The sequence below is a fragment of the Brachyistius frenatus genome, unplaced genomic scaffold (assembly GCF_029030835.1).
Source record: "Brachyistius frenatus isolate BFR_SWC_R1_liver_20210118 unplaced genomic scaffold, ASM2903083v1 Contig_1, whole genome shotgun sequence".
NCBI classification, from domain to species: Eukaryota; Metazoa; Chordata; class Actinopteri; family Embiotocidae; genus Brachyistius; species Brachyistius frenatus.
The window spans coordinates 11576283-11601705 of NW_027210600.1; the positions used below are offsets into that span (position 1 = coordinate 11576283).

Genomic DNA, 25423 nt, shown 5'->3' on the forward strand with positions numbered 1-25423 from the left:
GTGCTGATGTCAGTCTGAACCTGGTGCTGCACTTCAATATGCACTGTTGATTACCTTAAAAGTGCAAATTAAAACATAGTCTGCCTCCACACTTAATGGCAATCAGTGCCTGTTCTGATAAGAGGAGGACTGACATTCACATCCCAGTTTTAACTGACAAGATGATGGCCAATCCGTCACTGGGGATGATGTGAGCAGATTCTAAACATTAACAGTAACAGCTGTGATGGCCAAGGGCTGGTGCAAAGTCACACTGTGACAGTAAATCTAACAGCTCACCATCTTGATTGGGTCAGAGCTGAATACACTGACAAAAAAAATGAAATACAATAGCCTTTCCTGCTTTCAGCCTGCTAAGACCACCTGACTCCTCAAGACAGTCTGCTTTGGAAACCAACCGATCATAAGCCGGCTGACAGCTCTGTCACTGCCATGAGCGTGACGCTCCAATTGTATTCGGGAATCGGGATTTAAGGGAAATAGAAGTGGTAGAAGCAAAATAAAGATATGAGAAAAGGAAAAAGGAACATTCATTCCTTCATGGAAGGATGAATTCTCCTGGGTCAAACATGACGACAGAAATATAAATATACATTACATGGCGTCCTGCAAGTTCCTGTCAAAGTTGGACACAATGAAGGAGATCATTCTCAAGGCTGTAGTGTCTCTGAAGGGCCATCACAATAGTAGGTAACAGAGAGCAGAAAGAGCACACAGATGGATTCTGGCTCCAATACTTTTATGAATTATTGCTACTCTTTAGATAGATTATTGTAATATATGTGACAAAATGGCAGTGTTTTCTTTTTGTCACACTGTAGGTGGTCAAACGTGTTGTGTGATGTATCAACAAATATATGGGGGGAGAAGTTATTTTTTAAGTCATGGACATTTAGAGCCATAAGAAAAAAAAAATGCTGCTTACATTTAATAAAATGGAGAAAATTATTGTTTTTGAATAAAAAAGCAAACCTAGAAAGGAAGGATGTGTATCAGTGTGGCAGGGTTTTAATGTGTCTGTGTGATTCACTGATGGGGGCAGTGCAATACTTAAACTCCGTCACCGGAGAGCAAATGGCAGCACCTTCTGCACAGGCTGTGGTTCCCATCAATTCTCTAGACAACTTCAATGAATTGTGACACCTCCGTTCCTGTCTTTCACACAGACACACATGCTCATACATCTACACACACATTTCCCCAGAACTCCTTTAAATCACCGCCACCTCATAAATCTCGCTGCCAAAGGATGAATTGATACAAAGTAACAGTCACCTTTCATGAAAATGAGAGGGGTGGGAAGTGGAAAGCTGGAAATCAAAGTCAAAAGTTCATTTTGATTTGGTCTTTCAGTCCAAATGGGTGAAAATGAATGATCGTTTGGGGCTGAGTCTAAAAGAGTCAGATTGGCAGACATGGGAGAAGGATGGAAATGTAATGGGAGAGTTCCGGACAGAGAGAAATAGCAAGCGAGCGAGAAAGTGACAGGAAGAGACGGTGACAGAGGGAAAACCCAGGGCAGACCTGTTGCAACGAGCAATAAACTCTCAGGTCGGACAGAGACAGACACTGAGACAGTGAGTGCAGGATGGCACAAGGATAATCTCGACGATGACGCTGATGATGATGATGATGATGATGATGATGATGATGATGATGATGATGCTGGTGAGGAGGACGAGGAGGAGGAGGAGGAGGATGGTTATTGTGATGAAAACACTGCAGATGTGGCGGTTGTAGTTTCACTTCTGGTCCCAAAGGATGGAAGACAGGCAGGTCGTGCTGGCTGGCAGGCAAACAGACAAGCAGACAGAGAGTCCTGCAGGGATTCTCAGTGGGTGTCATTACCTGTCACTCAGTATATCTCCCTAAACAGGCCTGGCCTACAGATAGAGCCACTGGCATGTAATTGTCTGGAAGGTCAAGGGAGACCAGCGGATATTTAGATGAGAGTAAGGAAAGAATAGAGATGTGTTGATGAAAGAAGGAAAGAGGGAACCTTTAATAAAACCCATCAGAGAGGGAGAGTGGAAGGAGCTAAATGCTTCTTAGTTCCTGAAATATTACTGATAGTGACTGTACAATATAGCCTGAGGTAACGTGGCATCATATAGTACATGTGTTGTTATAATATTTAATCCCTGATGTAACCACACACACAAACTAAAACAGACTGCTGACCATGAAACTGTCACATGCAGGCTGAAGAGACTCTTTGGCATTTTGACATGTTACTTTAACCTGCAGGAAACTTCTGACCTTCATTATTCTACAAGATTTCTTTCACTGGATGACAGGAGCACTTTTTTTCTGATAGCCCTTAGACAGCCCTGTTTTCATTCAAAGGTCAATTAAAAATCCAGTCCAGTGCAATGGTGCATTTACAGCTGCAACAATTAGTCAATTAATTGACAGAATATTAACTCATTAATTTGTAGTTACATTTGAAAAAAAAGGCTTTTTCTAGCTTCTGAACTGTGAGGAGCTATAATTTGTCATTTTTCATATGAGTGAAGACTTCACTTTATACAGTTTTTAATCTAGATGAACCTGTTGGTGAGTTTGAGTACAATAAATGATCGATCATGCAACAGGTTCCAAAAAGGCAAACAGCTGTTTAAACTGATCAATTTGACAGTAAACTATTAACTGTTGATATATTGTGTTACAGCCTATGGTTTGCTATGTAAAGCTAACAGAGGAGCTCATATTGGTGTTTTATACTTGGATCATCCTGAACTGTAGATTGGCCTGATTAGTAAACACTAAACACTAAAGACCATTTTGAACTCAAATGGTATATCCCAGGCACTACAGAGAAAACGGTTTACAATTTTAAATATCGCCTGATTCTGGCATTGTCTCAATAAACATTTTGATCATTGGCCTGACTGATAGGCAAAGTTACCCTTTTCTGAAAATGTTTGCTCTCTGCCGAGTCTGAGTGGAAAGTTGCTACACATCATGCTGCAGTTACATGAGGCTCCTACAACGGAGCCATATAGATGGATTGTGCACAGATCAAAAGACATTTTAACAGACAGAAAGCCCCCAGTTGCAGAACGGTGAAAGGAAGGAATGGAGGCCACTGGTCACACCCCAGAAAAAGTGGCCAACAATGATGCTGAGGCTGCAAAGAAGCCAGCAGCGGTTTGCGACAGGAGGAAGATGTGAATTTATAGAACAGCCACACAAAACTTAAGGTGAATCCAAAGTTCCAAAGAGGGAAAAAAATTCCAAGTCTTGAGCATTTTCCTGTTATCCATTATGACCATACGTCTGTATCTGTGACAGCCTTTGATGTGACAGTCTGGGGAAATGGTCAGACATTCTCCAACTCCTATGGGTTGAGGGCGCCCAAGGGGGCTAGAGCTCATACTGTTGCTTCAGGGCAATGCAACAGTATAATCCAGCACATGAAAAGGACATTAGTAACCCTGCTTTCAATCACTCATCTCCCTCGCCCTCTTACTTGGCTTCATCCCCTTCCTCTTATTTATTTCTCTCTCTCTCTCACACACACACACGCACACACACACACACACACACACACACACACACACACACACACACACACACACACACACACACACACACACACACACACACACACACACACACACACACACAGGCATGTAGTCGTGTGCTCCCACTGAGTGATGGCCACTGCACATGAAGTATTGACTTTTTAATCACCATTTCAACAGACCAGGCAAGGACAGAGCTACAGTCGTGGACTCCATGACTATCCATCACCCAAAGACACAAAACCAAAGCTCCTTAGGCCTTTCAACAGTATCAGTACTGATAATGTACTGGATATCCTCTGATACTAGCTCACAGTCACATTTGCCTTCCCCTCTCCCAAGTTCCATTGGTCTTTATACGTTCCGTGAAACTAACAAACAAAAGAAACCCAGTATGCCACATGACCATTTTTTTGCTCCTAATCTTATCTGACCAACAAGCATTACATGATTAAGTGAAGGCTTTTGAATGAAAAATGGTCGGATATTGTTCACAACATTTTAATACCTTCAGATTAAAGATTTGGAAGAGGTGAGTTTCAAGCTGGCATCAGGTTTCTGCATCGCTTAAATGAATATTAAAAAAATAAACTGAAACGAATATTTCCATAAATAAAGTGAAAACAGATACTAAACCAAAAATCAAAGCAGAACGGCCTACAGTAAGGTTTTTATAATAAATCCAGATTCAGCATTATGAAATATCAGATGGGATTAGGCGTGGTACAAGAGACAGATATTGGTGAGGACTGCGTTCATATCAGGAGCGAAAAAGGATGGTTTGAGAGATTTCAACTGGGCTTCAGGGTAACTCGGCTATCCTCAAGAGACTATAAGAACCAATGGGAAATACTATAAGAGATAAGAAGAGGGGAGGGGAACCCAGAGATGTATGGAGAAAAGGCACAGAGAGAGGTCCAGAGGGAGGAAGGAGGAAGAGCAAGACAAGTCATTTGCGAGTTTTGGTTTGCTGAGTAGGGGCAGAATACTGTATCCCAGGGCATTCAAAGTTCCCATAGTCTAGCTTAATAAAGCTCCAGGGAAAACAACAGTGGACTCAACGAGTCAGTGTGTGTCGGTCTGAGCCGGCATGTATGTGTGTGTCGTCATCCCCCTCTCACAGTCACTGCTGCAGTTCATGCTACCTGCTTCGACACCGGGACAACCCCACATGCAATCTTTCTGTCTCTGCCTTGCTATCTGGTACTCCAACTAAGGGTCACTTCTGCCTCATTATACCTCCACCTAAACATCATTATGGGATCCAGATGGAAAGTTGAGCACCCGGAGGCCATATAACACCGCCATAGCATCTCTTGATTGTTCACACACATACAGGCACGAAGCTCCATAAATGAGGCCTGAATGCTGAATAGGGGTGGGATGTTCTGACAGTCTCGGACCATAGGGGTTTCCCTGGTGAACACAATAGGAGGGTTAACAATGCTGCTGGAAGACCTTATGGGATCTGACAGGGTAAACATTGTGTGTTTAAGTCTGATACTAAAAACACCTCTATTTGTGTGTGTGTGTGTGTGTGTGTGTGTGTGTGTGTGTGTGTGTGTGTGTGTGTGTGTGTGTGTGTGTGTGTGTGTGTGTGTGTGTGTGTGTGTGTGTGTGTGTGTGCATGTACTTCAGTGAATTAGAGAAAGAAATAAAAAGGACAATATGCTTTTGTGGCTGAGGTTGTAAGAAGACCATGCAGCGGATAGAGAGTCCACATGGGAGCCCCTACTGGGGTGTGTGTGTGTGTGGGTGATAAGGTGAGGGATCCAGGGATGCTGCAGGACACAGGTGAGCAGGAGTGGATGGTAATCCATGGCGCTTCCCTACAGGACTGCACTCTGTGTAATCTGAGGTAAGGAGATAGGAGAAATACAAGAGGGACAATCTTCCACTGACCCCGAACAGTCAGGGAGCCGCTGATGGAGACTGGAGCGGAAGAAGAGGAAGGGAGAAAAGCCATGCAAACATGCTCGCTTCCACACGCTGAGACCTGGAAACCGGTCAATTGATTCAGTGCAGAGCGAGTTAATAACACAGTTGGCTGCGCAGTGAAAATAGCCTACTTGTCTGTACACAACTGATAGACTGCCACACTCACACTTTTATGTGTACTTTTATGTGTGTTTAATTAGCTTATCTTATCAACTGCGTCCGTGATATATGTCACTTCTCTACTACCTGTACCTTGTTAATCCATCTGATCCTCTTTTTGGTCTGAACTCCTTACTTCCACTTCTACTTGTAGGATTCTTCCCTCATTGTGGGTATAATGGCTGGATTATAACTATTTAAAATGTGTAGATTTAGCAACAACTAAATTGACATGAATGGACATGTTTACTTCTACTGTCAGCTCATATTTCATAATGAAATACTGTATGATGTAAAATGACTTTTAACATCATTAGTTCTGTGCTTCTGTCCCATTTCCACTGTTCACAGGGTTGTATAGTAAAATACAGGGCCTTAAGGACTGGAAAATATAATTCAAACACTATTTGCATTTTACTAAACATTATATTTGAATGAATGTTACTATACAACTTTCTTCTCTGAATTTATTTTCATGTAAATTTTCACATTAATTTGATGTACCTTGAACTACTGACACGGTTACAATGCCAAACGTGGTTTCTTAAAACAAAATATGAGCTTTTGTGTGGCAGTAAGGTCAAACACTTAGCTGAGATTTTGAGTCAGAATAATCAAATATAAATAGGATGTTGTAAATGGACTCACTGACCTGTGTTTTAATTTTTAGAGGGAAAGAATAAGGCCATGATAGCACTGCATGAGTCACTTCATCACTGCACTTTGAATTATAACTTTTTTTTTTTTTTTTTGTCCAAAAATATTTTATTTTTTCTCCACTAAAATAGTGTTTTACACCATGCTGTATATCCTCAATTTCTAGTTTTGGCTGCTGCTATCAAACCTTTTATGCCATCATTTCTTTTTCCTTTGCTCTAAAACCAGTACTCACTCTTGTTTATTATTTCCCTTCTCAAATATGCATCCATTTTTTTCTCTCCTCTAACCTTCAACTTTTTTTTTCAATGTCAGTGTTTTGAAATGAGACCTCTTCTTTCATTATTCGGTCATTTTCTTTTGTTAGTTTGTTTTCAGTTTGACCTTTTTCCACATTGATGCATACTATAAAATCTACACAGACTCAGACCTGAATGTTGCAAGTTTTTTATTTTTTTTTTTTTTTTTTTTTTTTTTAAGTTCCTCTCAGATCTCACTACCATCATCCCTCATGACTAAATTCTGTCCCTCTGTCTCATTGATCTGGCCTGTGTGAGTGGAATCAATATGAAATATACCTGGGGCCGAGCGGTTAGGGCTCATACCACATTGGGTGCAAATGCCAGCAGCAGTGAATCACTGGTTTGATTCCTGGCTGCACTTTTAATTGATGACATTCTGCTGGCTATTTTCTGTTTGTCTCTTTGGCTCCTCTCAAAAAAAAAAACCCCAAAAAACAGCAAAAAGGCAAAAAAAATAAATCTTTAAAAAACATACAACAATGTGAAATACACCTTACTTTCTGCAACCACATCAAAACCTTAACCAGACACATATCTGGTATGGAACCTACTCGCAAATGGGAACAAGGCCATTACTAGTCCCTCCCGGGGTTAGTTAGCCATTAGGCAAGCAGCCACCCCCTGCTTCCTGGAGAAAGGCCTGGCAAATTAACCATTAACACATGGCAATGAATTTTAAATGGAACAGCAGGCAATGCCACATATGTACCCACAGATAAGAAGACGGATGAAGGCATGTGAGCAGGTGAGTGGAAACATACATGTTACCACACAGTCACGGGTAGCAAAAGCACCCATACACACACATCTGTATAGCCAGAGGTGGTGCTCAAGGCAACCGTGGCAGCTGCCGATGGCTGGGCCAACCAATTGTAATGGCAGAGGGCCTGGCAGCAGCTGGGAAGGGGGGCTCTGAGGGTTTGCCAAACTCTTCACTGTGAGCCATGATCAAAGACAAGGCATAATGGAGGGGGACTGGCAGAACAGGGCGTCACGGAAGAAGTGTGTATATCTGCCACAGAAGAGGGTCACAGCATCTGTGTGTGTGTCTATAATTTGCTCATGCAGGTATAAAATGGATGGATGAGATAAGAAAGGGATTTGACACGAGGGCACCAGAACCAAATCAGTGTGGAAATTCACAACTGGCTGCATCTTAATACAAAATAACAGAATGCTACTGATATACTGAAGGTGTGTCAGGTTTCTCTGCTCTGAACATTTAAGGTAAATATTAAATCCAGCAATTCATGTTTCAAATAATATTGTTTTTTTGTTTAGGAAAAAAAACACGAGATAGCTACATTACTTAATTATAGCACTATTCACATTAGATGTGTTTGCACACAAAGTAACAAACCCATTTATATATTATTTATAAAACCTATCTACACAAATAAAACTCAATTTAACCAAATTTAGCAACTCACCAAAGGGAGTGTGAGGCTGGCTGGCCGCTGCTGAGATGAGAGCTGCTTCCTTTCCAACATTAAGAATGAATTTAACAGGATGCCCCGGTAGATTGCTTTGCTATTTTGGGCAGTCAAATTTCTGAAGTTCTTGGATAGATAGCCTGAAGTGATGGTAAAAAAAAAAAAATCTTACAACTGGCTTTGGCATTTCAGTAATTGAATGTGCTCCTGTACGTCTTTTTAATAGTTATTTTGAAAATATCTGAATGTTAGTTTTTATGAAGACAACCTCAAGAAATTAACTAAAATTTCAATAACTTTTCTTGAGATGTATAAACAAAAAACACCTTTCATGCAAAATTTTGTCTCTTTTATCTCTTGTGTTATCAGAGAAAATAAAAAAAAAAAGTAACAACACTGCCAGCAAGTATTGAACACTGGCCCAAAGTTGTTTTACACTACCCAGGACATCCCTGTGGCCCTCTCCCATTTTCACAGCAGCCACAGGGGATTATGTTTCTGGAGATTTCTACTAGCTGGTCAGGATTGTGCTGGTGTACAGGTCTCGGACAGAGGGGGATACAGAATGAAGCTCCTTGCTGTCAAGTTTAGCCGTAAAGCAGCAGCAGGTATCTGTGTGTAGTAGAGGAGACACTTGACTGTCTTTGCCCTCCACAGGGCAACAGTAATAAGGACTGCAGTGCAAGAGGAATTGGCCAATCCCAATTGGAAGAAAAAAGGCAAAACTGAGGAATGGGGGTTTATTCCATCCTGCAGTGCTTAAATCTAAAGTGAGCTAGAGAAAACAGGGGAGAGAAAAAAACCCTGCTATGTTGGGTCAATGAAACTGCCTGCTTATAGTACCTGGCTATATTTCATCAGTACTCTAATCTCAGCCATTTTTGGTGTTTTTCTGAATTAATAGAGCAAATCCCATGCAAAGCGTCTGTGATGGTCTAAACCAACATCCATTAGCTTCAACATAGGTGCCATCAATCTGAGCTATGGACTCATGCATGCCTCTCAGCCTGTAAAAAAAAAAAAAAAAAAAAGCTTTAATTCTCACTTGTGCTTCAAGGACATTGTGTACATGTGCTGTAATTGTGTATGTGTGAGTGAAGCTTCTTATCGCAAGTGGATTGGACATGGACAGTTCTCTGTAATAGCAGCCATTTGTGATCTGCTTTACCCCTATTAACAAGGCTGGAAGACAGACAAACAAAAATACATGATCCAGGTTGTGTGTGTGTGTGTGTGTGTGTGTGTGTGTGTGTGTGTGTGTGTGTGTGTGTGTGTGTGTGTGTGTGTGTGTGTGTGTGTGTGTGTGTGTGTGTGTGTGTGTGTGTGTGTGTGTGTGTGTGTGTGTGTAGGTGGCCAGGGCAAGACTACAAAGTTTCAAGGTCAATTTAATGTGAGAAAAACATTTCAAACTGGTTCACAGTTCAGTTCCAGTCGCTTAAGCAATAGCACATCACCAGCAACCTTCACAGGCTGTCAAACTGACTAAATCCAAGACAACATACAAACAAGGTGATGGTCTTTTCTTTGTTAAACATTAAATACTTCTGAAAGCTACTCTGTAGTTTGTGCTGCCGAGACATTTCACGTCTTTTTGTTTGTTTATTAAGAAAATAAAAATCACTGTAAGATCATTGTATACATAAACTATTTAAAGGATAATTATTAATATTGAGATAATTAATTTAACCCGTATGGAAGTGTGTTTTCCATTGATGTGGCTATTGTGGATCATGTAAATTCGGCAAAGGAAAGACTTGCACAAAACAGCATGTAAATAACGTGGACTGGGACAACACGGCGGTGAGCTTTCAGTGTAGCGTTCATTTGTTCTGTAGAAGTAGAACCAAACGAGATATCAAGCACATCAAATTATCATACGGACAGCGGACTATTCAGTCTTACGTGTTTTTCCTACTGTTGATTTTGGGGAGCTGAAACACCACCTTCAGGACAGAAATGTTTATCAAAGTCACAATTTCAGCTGTTGTAATTACACTGCTAGGATTACTCTCATCCATGAACACATCAGGATTTTTAAATCTACCACCAACAAATCCCACTTGTTATAGCAAAACATTTCCTCCTGGTTGGCAGGTGAGCAGTAACAGCAGTAAGGACACCAGTTTCCTGAGGTCAGATGTCTGTGTGCTTCTGCCTCCATCCTCCGTATCTCAGCTTCCTTTCAATTTATCTCCTTGTCTGTACGCTCCAGTTTAAATAAATACGTCTGACCATCAAACTGAAATTACTTGCGATCACCTCCATAATGGTAATCTGTCAATGTACTCACCTGGTGGGTTTCCAGAAAATAAGACTCACACCTGTGATCAAACCAGCGTGCTGTGAATATGATGACTAGGTCATGTGAATAATTTCTGTGTCTACTTTTAGTCAGATGCTAAAACATTAAAATGTAAACACCACATTGTTGGAAAGGTGCAGGGAGGCTTGTAGCCTGGATATGTGCTGTTTTGTGCTACTTATCATTTCCCCAAATCTCTACAATGAAGTTGTTGAGTCAAAATAACCACATGGAAGTTGAAATAACCATAATTATCCTTTAATATACATAAATTATGTTTTGTTTTTGTTTTTTTTAATTAAATGTTGTCACTATTTTAAGAAGGACAATTACATTATGTGAATTATAATGTATTATATACCGTACTTTCCGGACTATAAGCCGCTACTTTTTTCCCACGCTTTGAACCTCGCGGCTTAAACAATGCCGTGGCTAATTTATGGATTCAACGGGTTTCGAAAGGCTGGACTGCTGCGTGTTGAAGAGGGCAGCATGAGCTCAGCGGGGAATTTGCCTCCGGATGAAAGTAACGAGAGCGACAATGAAAACGATCCAACATCGGATGAAGCAGTTCTGAGGCTATTCAACTCCGACACCGAAGGGGATGACTTCAGTGGTTTCAGTGCACAGGAGGAGGAAGATAGTGACTAATGACTTTCTTGGTAGGCTACTGTTTACCACTATTTTTTTTATTTTTGTTACAGGCCGTGTTTCGTTAAAGCCTGTGTAAAGTTCATTTGTTTCAATGTACCGGTAGGCACCTGCGGCTTATAGACATGTGCGGCTTATTTATGTTCAAAATAATTATTTTTTAAAAATTCAGTGAGTGCGGCTTATATTCAGGTGCGCTCAATAGTCCGGAAATTACGGTACATTATGGCTTTCTTGAAACCAGGCTAAAAGAATTAGACAGAGATTATGTTGTGTTTTTTTCATTAGGAAATGTTGTGGCCAGTAGATGTAGATATGGACAGACACCACTGCTGTGGCCATCTGAGCATTAAACCTTATCTGCAGCCGACTTCAATGGGAGCACATGAAGGAAGTTTACTGGCAGTGCAGTTCGAGAGGGAGGCCGCCTGTGTCTGTTGATGCTTGTATATTGTGTATGTGTGAGACAGTATGTACATGCACGGTGAACCTGGCATTGATGTTGTATTGTGTTGTTCATGCCCAAATCAAAACCCAGTCAACAAAAGCTGTTTTTCCAGACTAGCTGCCAGGAAATAATAGTTCTCTGCAGGACAAAAAGCAGAGCATTTTCATTATTTTCACTATATTTTATTGAATCAATGCAGAAGCAAAAGGACTGGCACAAGTTCATAGAGCTTGCACAGTTGGCCCTGGCCAACACCTATTTAGTAATTTTGAGACAAAAGGCACAGCAGCAGCGCACATGTTGCAGGTGTAAAATGGTTTAGAACAGAGGGAATAAATTACAATAAGTGTTTGGTTGGCATCAATCACAACTAATCAAATCATCTCCTCTAATTCCCTTTAAAAGCAGCGCTCTCCCCACAATGCACTGACTATAATGGATGAGGACAGTCAAGATCTGCAGCACAAACACAGTTACTCTCCAGGAGGAAATTGATGTCCTTGTCTGGGAGATGCAGCGTTTTAAAGTGCAAATGTGGGATGAATAAAGATAAACAGTAAAAACATTCCTTTACTCCTTGAGAGAAAAAAAGACAGTATTAAGTACGAGTTATTGTAGATCAGTCACCTATTATACAGCAGACACAGAACTAAAGCTTGCAGATGTAGGTAGGGGCCTCATCGCGCACGCTTCTAAATATAACCATAAAGATCCCATGTATGATGATCATGGACTACACGTGTAAGCAATCCAGGCACGTGCTGGTGAGCAAAGTGAAAAGGGAGTTCAAACGTGAACTGCAATGCAACGCAACTGTGGCAAGTAGCTTTGAATATCCACCCGCATCTGTGGTTTAAGACGCAACAAATTATATCCAACTGAGAAAAAACCTGAAAAGCCAGCGGTTAAAATGGAAATACAGCGTCGTCGTTATGGAGATGTTACACCGTCTTGTTTAGCTGATTTGGTGTAAACTGGTAGGTCTCAGAATGTTGTCGATGCACAAACTGAACAAAGCTGCAAGTTTTTGTGACTATCTACTGTTGCAAATCGACAAAGTGGCGGTGTTTAGATTGAACATGAATACATGTTTTGTTTACACATTACACTATGCATAGTGTTTTTTCATCCCATTTAAACTTCAGCTGGTGTCTGGGTTATGACTTTCAGCTTGCTCCACCACAGGACCTAAAACCATACAGTAATACTGTTCTCTCTCTCTCTCACACTATACTATTTGAACTAAGCTCATGCCTTCCATCTCAGCATGTGGCAAGCTCCATTACACATCCACAAACATCACCCTGCAGCTTGTAATTAGTTTGTTAATAATTTAAGTACCAATGTTTTTATATTTCTGTGTAGCTAAACATAGTGGGAGCATTTTCTATGAATGCATTTAGAGCATGTGCACATGCGCATGGGAAAATGAGCAAACATTTATTTGAATCCGTCTTTATCAATTCGAGCGAGAATACATTAATTCAGGAGGTTGGTGTTTTGTATGTGTACTGAGGTGTGTGATTAAAAATAGGTACACACGCATACACACTACATACCTGTGCACTGTGACTTTATCAGATTTACTGAATAATTTATGTGGTAATCTCTGGAGCAAAGTAGTGTGCATAATTGCATAACATCAGTCCTATCTGCCATTCCTGCCATTAACTAAATGATTGGTCCCGGCACCTGCCCTGGTAATTAAAACCTCGGAGATTAATCATAAACTCCCCCCCCCCACACACTTTTAGCCGACGCCTGGGGAGGAGATTTGTCTCTGCATATGGAGGCTCCACTCCACTCAAAACACATTATGTCCTCCTAAAATTTATGAACAAACATTTTCAAATTACGTGACTGACTTATACTGTAACAGAGTGCTAATGCCTCCAGGCATACACACTGTTCTCTAATTAAGCTCCCTTCTCTTTCTGATATTTCTTCATTACCTGTGCTGGCATCTGAGTGAATCAAAGGAAACTGGGCAGTCGACTCCTTTAACAGGTGGTCACCCATAAAGACGTTTAGCTCTCATGTGCCCCGTGGCTTCAGGTCTGTGAGTACACATGTCGGAGTGTCATTAACCTAATGACTCGCACAGCACATGGCTGAGTAATTAAAAGCAGGGAGATTAATCATGACGTCTCCTCGAATGGCTCCTCGGCTGGGCGTCAGTCTTTGCTTTAGAATCCGCTCATAATAAAACATCTCCAATTTTCACTGCGGAGGAACTAAGGCTACAATTCAAAGCAACACAGGATGCTTCCTGCTGTCATTTATTCTGCTTCCCTCCCTACATGCTATCTTCCCTGCTCTTCCAGTAACAAGAGTTAAATGAGTTCTTAGATGCCACCTGAAATCAGAGCGTATGAGGGCTGAATGAACCTGACTGGAGGCAAGGGCACAATGATTCAGCCGTAGTGGCTCTAGCAGCCAACCTTAATAAGTCACTGTGAGTGGAGACAGGGCTGAACTGAGGGAATTGACAGCATGGTGCTGTTGACTTGTGGGTATTACTTCAGCGAGGCTAATTACACTATTAAGACTTTACCTGTGGGCTTCAATTTTTCTGATCAACCCCACACGCCCTTGTGCCGGGACACACATCCAGTATGGTGCGTATGTGTGTACACAAATACACCAACACAAACAGCGTCTCTGGAAAGTTTGTTGATATTGGATTCATCTGCAGCATATGATGTATGTCTGATGCCTACATTCAGTATAGCGCAGAAGGGGCTTTGCTCTCAAGTGAAAAGAAAGGAGTATTGTAGACAACATATTGCATATTTGGAGTTCATGCCGTTTCAAGGAATAAATACCTTTTAAAAGCACTACTTCTACTGAATTAAGTCTTTTCAGTGTTTTTCTTGCCTAAGGTTTAGAACATCTTAACCACACTGTAGCTGCCATTTAGAAATACTGCAATGATTTGTCATTCGTTGAATATGATGATGTGAATATATGATGATACATCTGAATGAAACGACACACAATCACACCGCCACAATCTCCAGTTTGATATTTGTGTGTGTCATGTACAACGACAAGCATGTGCATTTATTGGTAGCGCACACCAATTTAAAAAGCTACAACTTAAAGTCCAAACGTATTTATGCTATTGTATTTGCTCTTCAAGGGGAGTGTATAATTCTCACTGGCTGATGAGTACGTTTTTCCTTCCCTACAACTATCTCGCAACAAACTGCATCCCACCCTGACTAACAGCTCGGATGATGCCAGTCTTGGGCAGGCAGGTAAAGATGGTGCAGACTCACCCTCTGCTGCGGAGAAAGTGAAGCCAATTGAATTCAGCCCACCGAGAATCCTTTATCGTGTTCTCCCACTGAGTGTGGAAAAGGAAGCAAACAAGCAAAGAAAGATTTGTCTGACTCTCCTGTGGAGCTCATCTGGTTGCTGCCGCCTCAGTACTCCAGACGGCTCTCAAAGTGGGTTTTTTTACAGTAACGTAAAGAAATCGAAAAATTTGGTGTTTAACAAGCCTCTGGCTGGATCTCTGGCAGTGTGTGTTTGTGAGTACAGCAGCAGCTTTAATGCAGTATACATTGTATGACCCAGTATTAAAGTTCTGTTATAAGTTAGAATGTCAGTTCGAGTTGTTACTACTAGGTGTCAAACTTGAAGCTCATTTACGTAAAACAGTTGATTGACAGTTTATGACAAGTGTTACAGCTGTTCCTGAAAGTACTCCTATAAGAGTGTTTTTAGAACAACAGAGGAATAGTGAACAACTTTAGAAACCATCATTTATTGACTGCAAAAAAATTAAAAAAATTAAATAATCTCCGAAATAGTTCCTGCTGTCTGGACACGGCAAGGTACATCTCCAAGCTCCGCGCTGGTATAGAAGACATTGCAGTAGTTTCATTTTCATGACTCTACATTTTCATTACTTTTGCTGTGTATACAAATGTACTTCGATTTAATTTGTCTTACATACACTTGTTGCTGACATCAAGTGTGTGTGCATACTTAATTGTGTATTAGTCATGTTGTTAGGTCCAGCTTTCCATCTTAGTATGGAGACTTTGTAAACTTAGATTAAGGTTATTTTAAAGGTTAGGGTTAGGCAAGTCTCACTTAGCCACCTTATCTGCACTGCATTGTGCCAGCATTTGAGAACAGTCTGGCTGCACCAATAGTCAATTTGCTACAGGGTAGAAACGCTCTGGCTGGTTTTTATTTCTTTAAAGCAATCACGATGATCTTGGGTGGCGCTAAGCACAGGATGCAGCAACAGCGTTCTTGGCAAAATAGTGTCAGGGGAAACTAACTTGATGGAATTTGCATGTGTAGAGGAGAATCCTGGCATTAAAATGGCTAAATCCCTGCCAATTTTTTTTTTTTTTTTAAAGGCCAAACAAGCATGCCTTATTGCAGGATCCAAATCTTTGTCAAAAATTGCCATTGCCAGTGTAGGTTGCTAGCTGGGCAGTTTTTTTTTATTTTTTATTGTGAGATAGCAGGAAGGGAAGAAATGCTGACTGAAATAGTCAGCAAATGGCAGGTTTACAGACAATCTAAATCCACTGAGTCAGAGTAGAGGAGGATTAGGCAAGTAGTAGCTAAATTTAGGGTTAAAAGGGTTTTTTATGGAGGTGTGTTTAAAGTTAATGGGATGGGTTGAGATGTGGGACCATCTGTTGTAAAGCAGGATCTTCTCTACTCTATCTGTGGTTACACATTTGGAAGAGATTGAGAATAGAGAAGGCCAAAATGATATAATACTCTAAGTAGCACAGTGTGAAGTAATGCATCTTGGGCTGACCACAGTATTTAACTGTTGCCTCTGAGAAGAGCAATGCAATGTCTTTCAGTCATATGTTAAAGATGCTGCTCAGCCTGTCTCTCTGGAGATGAACAACTGGGAGGAGAGCATCGGGCAGACACAGGTCATGCTGGAGGGGTTACATCTCCCAGCTGGCCTGTGAGTACTCGGGGAAGTTGTTGGGGAAAATAATGCCTGGTTTTCCCTGCCGACTCTGTTGCCATTGTGAACCCAACTAAAGTGTGAGGGGTGGGGGAGGGGGGGGATGGGGGGTGGTGGGGAATCAACAAACACATAGGCCAATAAAAACCACAAACACTAGAGTTATCCCTGGGGTCCTAAAAGTAGGAGAAGTCATTATCCAAATGAATGTCAGTTGCAGAAAAATATCAGTTTTTAAATATATTTCTCCACTGCCCATTACAAACTCAACCCAAGTACACAGTTGTATATTGACAAAATATACATGTCTTGAAATTCAGTGGTAATCAATGGCACAAACGGTATGCTGATAGATTTAACAATAGAATGACATGCATAGATAAAATTGATTCTGACTTCAACAGTTTTAGAGATTGACCAATGGCTATCATCAGTGTTCATGTGGCATGTGTCAGTCTGTTTTATGTCATGGGGATGAAGCTTTGGGCAATGTGCTGTCACCCATGTGAAATACTTTACAGTATATTATCTAAATGGTTTTTAGTACAGGCTGCTGTGGTACAACTCTGATGGCTGTTGCTGTTCTATGTGATCATACATTTAACATACAAACCTGAAAGAATCACATGATTTGTCTATTTAAGGGCATTGTAAAGCAAAATAAAAATCCCTGGATGAGTCCAAATCCATGTCAATCATGAAAGCAATAAGTAATATTTAATCTATGTTCTAAACACATGGTCTAAAATTCAAAGCCTGCTCTCTTGCAGTACCCCAGACAGAACATTTAAGGTGAATGAAAGAATGTTTGAAGAATCCTTTCATTCGAAAGGATCTTTGAAGGAATTTCACATTACTTGAGTGTGCCCACACCCAATAGCTGCCAAAGGCTAAATTCAACAGTCTTTTAAGGGGTGGTTCAGCCTGGGATTAATCCCGACGCTAGGAAACATTCTGTTGTCTGAGAAAAGAGAGTTTGATGCAAGTACCTGTCTATACGCTTTTTAAAATAAAAAGTAGATCTATCATCTACCTGTCTGTCAAAAGCAACACTGATAGTGTGTTGAGATTCACTTAACGGTAAGATGAAAAACATCCTTAAAACGTTCACTTTACACCATTTGTTCTGCTCCTACAACTTTTCTTATTAAGTTCATTTCAAGAGAGGCTATAAAACAGAAAAGGAATCCATTTCCTATGAAACCTCCTACTGCCTTTGATTTACGAACAGCAGGTAATTGGCTTTCATATTCTGATATTGAACTGGACACAGGCAGGGAGAATGTGCGTCAGACGTTCATGGCATGGAGAGTATGGGGTCTCTGCAGTGAAAGACGAGGTTTGCGGTGCTGAGGAAGGACGGTGTGGTTCTCCTGACTGTTTTCCAACATTTTCACTCCCTGTATTATCAAAAGCTGACATCAGCTCATAGCAGTGAATATGTTTATGTGATCCATGATTTCTTCAATTTAACATAAGCAGCAGTTTATTGGATGGATTAAAATTATATGGCAGGCGCTCCTTCACACAACTAATGGGGGAATACCACCCACACCAACCAGCTGCACTATATGGTGGTGAACTGGGACTTTCATGTAATACAGTATTAAGCAGTCTATCTTCTTGGTTTAAGGTTTTACTGCATTCCCCTGTCTGAAAAGGTCTTCTCGACATATTATTAATTATAGTATTTTGTGAATTGATTTTACTCATGTATTTCTATTCAACATGTTATATTGGCTTTTCACATTGATTCCATGTATTAAATTGTGCTATTTATGAAGAGTCAAAGCTTTACCTGTCAGAAGTAATACTAAAGAAAATCCATTATTTATACTCTCTCTGGGCAATATCCAACAAACACTGCAAATTACACATGGTTCCACTGTTGCAACACAACAGGAAAAACGCCAAGAGTCACCATATATTTGTACCAATAGTCCCAATCAAAAGGTCTATAAGATGGTGTGAAGACCTACCATTTCTGCCATCAACTAATTTGCAAACAAAAGTCAATTTTAATCCGTGGATTTGCCAACAACACAACACAGACAAAGAGAAGTTTCCTCAGTTCACCTACACTGAGCTTGCTGCTGGCTGCGGGCGATTCCTGGCGGGGGAAGGTGGCAGAGACGGGAGGTTGTTTTTGGCACTGACAGATACAGAGAAGGCCAGACAGTGACATTATGCCAGCCAGGCAGGACTCGAGGGACAGCCATGTTAAATACCATCTCCTGAAGCGCAAATGGCAGGGAGTTTGTGGTGGTGCTTGGGGATATGTGTTTGTTTGCGTGCCTTCGTGTGCTTTGAATGTGTGTATGGCTGTGCTTGTGCATGTCCACACCTTGTACTAAGACTACACTGGCAAAGAGATGGGTGCTATGCACAGACGACATTAGAAGACAAGGAAAAAAAAAACGGGCCGAGCGTCTAATTATCCGCCAGTGATGCAACAGGACTGAGATAAACATAAACTGCCGATGCTGCGGAGCTGCTTTTAATACATTCAGGCAGAGGATGGGAGAGGATGCAGAGAGACAGTAAAGACATGGGCCTGCTAGTAATTTATCCAGAAATATTCACAAACAAAGAATGGTTTGCTCCTGGTTGTGTTGCTACAGTAAACTCTGAGGCTATCTTGTTTCAGCTTTAGAGTTCTTAACATGGTTTGGGGTACCATATGCTAAACCACCAAAAACTCAGCTAGCAGTCAACGAGCTGTGGCAGAGCTGCGAGACGGAGCAGAAAACTGGTGAGTGATACAAAACTGCCTTTTTCAAAAATAAGAAATGTGGTGTCAGTTCAAAATTTTTTAACTGACTCAGTTAAATCCTGGTTCAAAATATAGGAAGGATAAAAATATATTTTATACTTGTTATTTTCCACAACAGGAGAAATAAAGAGAGGAGGAAAACAATGAGAAGGAGGTTGCATTCAAGTTCCAGTATGCAGCTTTTAGTTCGTAAGACTTGGACTTTTTCTCAAATTAAACAATATAACACATCTTTCCTATAAATATACACTGTCATTTTACCATGTTGACAACTGATTGTGTCTGGTTCTCACACACATTTACTCTTCTGTTTTCTACAATTAAACTGCACTTCTGTGCCATCTCAAGAAGCATCTACGTTTTAAATGCACTTTGTAGGATTATTTGATGTTTTAATAGCCTTACAATAACCACATGGGGATTTGAACACAGTTTTTGAGCTATTAACGTCCACCCTTCTCCCCTGACGACAAATCTCACTCTGAACTGTTCCTCAAAGTTGATAACCGTGCTCTAAATGTAAAGCTGGCCACTGAGAGATCACGATGGGAGCACAGACTGTGAGCTGCAGAATCAATCTCATACTCAATCTCTACCTTTATCTCTATTTCCCATCTGTTTCTATATACAGATCTCACACACACACTTTCTTACCAAAGACAAGGTCTGTACATACATAAAGAGACAGTCAGTCAAACTATGGTAGATGGCTAGCTCGTGACAGGGTGTCAGAGAGCTGCTGACTGTGGAGAATAATAAGAAGGAACAACCCCTATTGGTTACCAGCATACTCTGGCAGGTTATGAGGCTTTTGAAACATGCCCTCTCAGATCCAAAGTCTAGTAAGTTTCTGCTTTGGTCCACCAATCTGCCACTATTTCCAGAACTGGAGTATTACAGTGGTTTTTTGCTGGATTTTGTGAAATTGTCTTAAACTGTTGAAGCTGCTAGAGCAGCAATACCATTGATTTAGGACAAAATAATCATACCCATGTTGTATTTAAAGGTTCAGTGGCGATGCTCAAACTACAATATTGATTTAGACTGTGTTATAATGCTACAATGTGCCAGTCAAATGTCTTTTAAAGTTGCATGTGGCAGTGACAATAGTGTAAAAAGGAGGCTTGTAAATATTTAACATCTGGGTAAAGTTAATATCGAAGCATAGATTAGGATTTAAAAAGGGTCAGATTGGGGTTAGCAATAGTGTCATGCTAAAATCATGCTTATGGAAGTGTTGCCTGTTTGATCCCACTGATGTGTTAATGTGGGGAAAAACAGAGGCAGGAACATCAATCATAGAAATATGAAACATGAAAAACGTACAGATAATCAAAGAAAAAAGTTGCACTGAACTCCACTCATCAGCTAAATTATTGCAATTGCAACTTTTATAGGTTTTTTTGTTCCAAATGTAGTGTTTTTTCTATGCTGTTGCTTTTTTTGTAATTACTGAACTTTTATGTGTATCAGTCAGTATCATTGTGCATGATAGAATAAACAGTAAAAAGCATGTGCATCAAGGAATCCAGGTCTTGTGATATATTAGAAACAGATGGTATATTATGCCATATCCTAAACTGTCCTATTCTCTGTAACACTGCGCAGCAAATTTGGATCATTTATTGGGTAGGCTGAACATTTCACAGCCAATTAGGACTCTGTCACATCCACACATGCATTTTTAGCCTGTTGATACCTCAAGCCATGTGTGACTGGAGAAAGACAAGTATTTCGCAACACTTTTGATTGAATTTCTTCAGCCAATTTACCCATGAGAGACTGTGAAGGTTTTACCATCAATTCGAGCTGACATTTCTCCAGCTCGATAATTAAAAACAAAAAAATCATTCACTAACTGTTTTTTGTTTTTTTTCTTCAATTAATGTGAAAAAGGAAATCATCTTATGCACGTAGTATGTGAAGTTCCTTCCGGTGTGAGTTGTTTCTGAAAAAAAAGTCTCTCAGTGGGTGTAAGCAGCAGCCTCTCCACTGTCATGAGGCCGCACATAAGTGCGATTGTGTTTCACAATTTACCTATTCGGAAGGAGAGTGGGCCACCAGAGCTGCTTCTCACCCACATGGCTAAGAAGAGCAGAAGCGCCCAGGCTGTGAGCATCTTCTATGACTCCTCATGGGTCCTGCCCCGGGGGTGCCCCTGTCACAGCCACCTGAAAAAAATATACAGAGAGCACAGCATTTACACATCAGCCAACATCAAGAGGGAGGGACACACACACACACACACACACACACACACACACACACACACACACACACACACACACACACACACACACACACACACACACACACACACACACACCAAATACAAAACTTATATGCTCTCTCTCACTTGTGTGAATCTCTTAGCAACAGTGTCACTCTCTCACTAAGGGAGTCGGATATTCACAGGAGTTGTGATGAATTTTCTTTCCGTATTCTGGATTTTTGGGTTTTGCTGGGTAAAGAGTGAGTTTGTTTCTTTGCAGTTTTGCTTATTTGTGTCACAGATAAAAATACATTATGCCTCTACAGGTCTCGAGCATGGAGGCAAAAGTCGAGGAAGGTGACTTCTAACTTGCATGACAGCATATTTGTGCTTTATTTGAAACCAAACATTTGTCTTGTGGAAGGTCTTAAACTTATTGATAAATTCTTGCCTGCGTGTCAATTAATCACTTGTTCTTCTTTTTTTTTTATTCATTTATGTAATACTGCGCTGAGTTTAAAAACAAGGTATTTAAACATGAATGATGGGAGGAGAAAACAGAAAAGAGCTGTCGTCGCTGAGATAATAAATCAGAAAGAAATTGATTGTTGTTTTCCCTTCAAAAGACCCACAGCAGTGAGGATAATGAGGTACACCGGAGGGGGAGAGGGGTAGTCATGGAAGTAGTTTAAATAAGAAGCTGGGCTCATTTTTATTGAAGTTTCAAAGTGGGAAATTTGTTCTATCTGACCCACAATTCACCTCATGATGGCTTTGGAGTAAACACATTTTATCAACTCAAAAAAAAAACTAAAACTCTTCTGATCTCCGTCAGGATTTAGCAGAGCTGCAGAGGAGTTCTCAGCACAATGACAGGACAAGCATGTACACGTACTCCACAAGAGGAATGTTTCATTTATAAGAACAAGCTTTTTTTTTTACATAATGATTTGATTGAACCTCTTCATTTTCAGGATAATCGCTCCATCTGAAACAAGAAACCGCTGCATAGTTCCGTCATTTCATCCTTAATTGAAAATAAGGATACAGAGCTACACTGAACTGGTAGTAGCTGTGATTGTATGTATTGCGCCTAAATGTTTCAATAGTATGCAATAATGTTTTTCCCACCAATAAAATGGATTAAAAATTACACAAAACTGGAAACTTCCGTTTGGTGAGGAGCGTGTTCAAAGCGCTCCCATTTTAATATACATTCATACCTTCAAAAAAATCTGACTTAAACCAAAAACAATGTTATATTCAACCGGGAAAGTCTGGAGAAGCAGCCTGACTATGAGGTGAGCAACTCTAAACAAAAGTTAACCACTACCTGCTAGAGCTAAGCCAGCTACAAATGACAGGTTCCATGAACACCCACAGCAGCGATAGTGCTTTTACAATGGACCGATTGATTGGGAGCTGGATCGACACCACGCCACTCTCAGTGAAGATATGTTTACCCCACTTAAGATGTCAATGCAACCTGTTCAATTCTCCATAGATCCACTCTGCAAATTAATAAATGCTTTCCATTTCTGCAAGGCCAGACTATCTAAAATATATTCAAGCGTAGATAAAAAATGTGACCGATGTCACACTGCAAAGGAACGTTTAGCTCACGTGTTCTGGCTGCCCACATTCGCCAGGTTTTGGCCTAAAGCAGAGGTCTTCAACAGGGGGTCCGCGACCCGTAGGGGGTCCGTGGAGGTACTGCAGGGGGTCGTGGAATTTTTGGTTGATTAGACAATTTTTCATTATTTTTTCATATTTTTTCCTCCACAATTTTTTCCCCACAAATTTAAATGTCTTTAAATACACATTAACATGAATCCAACATGTTGTAGTGAATGGATAAATAGAGGCAGAAGATGTTATCTTTCAGTCAGAAATGCACACATTCAGCGACACACAGGAGCTCTCTCAAGATGGGCACCGGTTCACTCACAGCGCGAGACAAGCACCTGTCCCTCCAAGCCTCTTTCACTCCTCCAGTTTGATAAAAAAAAAAACACAATTTTATACAGTATATATAGTAGGGATATCTGCTCTATCTCTATCAGTTTGGGGATCCTTGGCCTGAAAAACGTTGAAGACCCCTGGCCTAAAGTGTTCAAGACCTACTCTTGGGTGTTTGATATTAATTTCCAACCTAAAGAGATAGCCATATTTAAGGCACTGGGTAATGACATTTCTCTGACAAATAGCAAAAAAAAAGATGCATTTTCTTCTGCCTCGCGTGGAGCCAGAAAAAGGCTGCTGTTCTGAGAGGAAATCTGCTAAACAACCCAAAGCATCAAGCATTTAGAGACTGGATGTTCTTCTGGAGGTCGGAAACAAGGTATGTAACAAAAAAACGGATTTAATTTGGGGTCCAATGATATTGTACTTGAAATTCCTCAATTGTGGTAATTACACATGCACCCCACAGAGTAGGCCAACAGCAGTGTGAATGATTCACCAAATGATTTGTGTAACTATGACACATTTACATTTATACAGTGACAAAGGAAATTTAACAGCCTTTCTGTTTAGACTATGTAAGGTTTATCAATTGACTAAATTTGATTAGCGTAAAGCAGCTTTAGTTGATCTATTTGCAATTCCTGTCACATACGTCAGGCAGACTGTTTTTAGCATAAAACCTCTAAAATCCCAGCAGACAGACAAAGCTAGCAACTAGTTGGTGAACACACTGTGACTTAGTTCGCTCTGACTAAAATTACAGTTAGAATTACAATTACAGTCACCTGGTGGACAGTAAAACAACTCCAAATGAACAATTGTGTGGTTCGTTGTCTGCTGAAAAAAGCAACTGTTTATTAAGATGTTTGCCATATTAATTTAGTTTTATGCCCGCAAGTAGCCAAAAAATAATGAATAATTGCGGGCTTAAGACAAGAAACAGTTTTGTTTTCATCAGTTTAAATCTGATGTAACATTTTATGGACATTTTGTTCCTGTCTACTTCATGAAATGACATGTGGTTCAGGCTGCAGTCTTTTAAATGTGTTGATTGCGCGGTAAAAAAACAAACAGATGCTATCGTTCCTTTCACAACATGATTCACTCATGTAGTTCTACTTCAACTCATCACAATTTCTTGAAGTGATTCCCAGAAGCTAGATAAATACAAGTTTTGTTCACATTTCACCAATGTTTGGCATCATTTATTCTGACATTTAGGCAGCAAAGGAGTGGGCCGTTCTGATAAACAGACATAGAGGACAGCATTATCTTTTTTGACAGCGATTTATACTCCAGATCAAAGTACAGAAACTATGCTTCTTTTTTTCACGATGTTGAGATGGGTCAGTGACAAGGTCAGTGCAACCAAAGAGACTATATTGTACTAGAAAGTACACTGGGACTGCATAAAGGACGACAGGACAAACAACGAGTCTCTTTAGACTCATCCCCCCCAAATATAGTTAGCCAGTTTGATCTGCTAGGTGCATGGAGGACACAGCATCTAAATGTCAGACAGTACACCTGAGAAGGTGGCAGACTGCAAGATCAGTGCAGCTGGACTGAAAAGAGTACAGCTTCTATTTTCAACCAGGCAGACAGCCAGCAGAGGTGCACATGTAGACACAAAGTCAGTTTCATCAGGAGGAGGAACACTGTTCTGTTTTTGCACCCGTTTGGTCTTTATGGAAATGTTAGTACATGTGTCTCTTGAGGTGATAGTTGGTCTCTGGATTTTAGGTAGTGTTTACTAAGAGTGTCTCAGCTGGCTGTCTGGACTTCAGAGGTGGACCATGATTACAGCGAGAGCTCTGAATACCCAGAGGAGGTCTTGCAAAAACTAGCAGCAGCTCACCTTATAGTTGAGGAGAGTTTGGTTTCGGGACGTGGACAGGACAGGAGTTCAGACTGTGGAGGAGTTTTTGTGGGTTTAGTTTCATTTACTTTACATAATGCTGACTTGTGTCCCAAGTAGTATAACAGGAATAAAGTAAAGCAGTTTCCTTTTTAGTAACTGAGCAGACTTTCTGATAATTATTGTAAGTCGCTTTGGATAAAAGCGTCAGCTAAATGAAATGTAATGTAATGTATTTGGCAGT

General features: G+C 40.6%; 1 protein-coding gene across 1 annotated transcript in view; it reads right to left on the reverse strand.

The window, feature by feature from the left end:
• The window catches only part of grik4 (glutamate receptor, ionotropic, kainate 4), a 274511-nt gene that overhangs the window by 123179 nt on the left and 125909 nt on the right, over positions 1-25423 (reverse strand). The window contains exon 3 of the mRNA XM_069690256.1: positions 21182-21315. Coding sequence (XP_069546357.1) covers positions 21182-21263 — 82 coding nt within the window. The 5' untranslated portion in view covers positions 21264-21315. The remainder of the gene's footprint in view (positions 1-21181; positions 21316-25423) is intronic.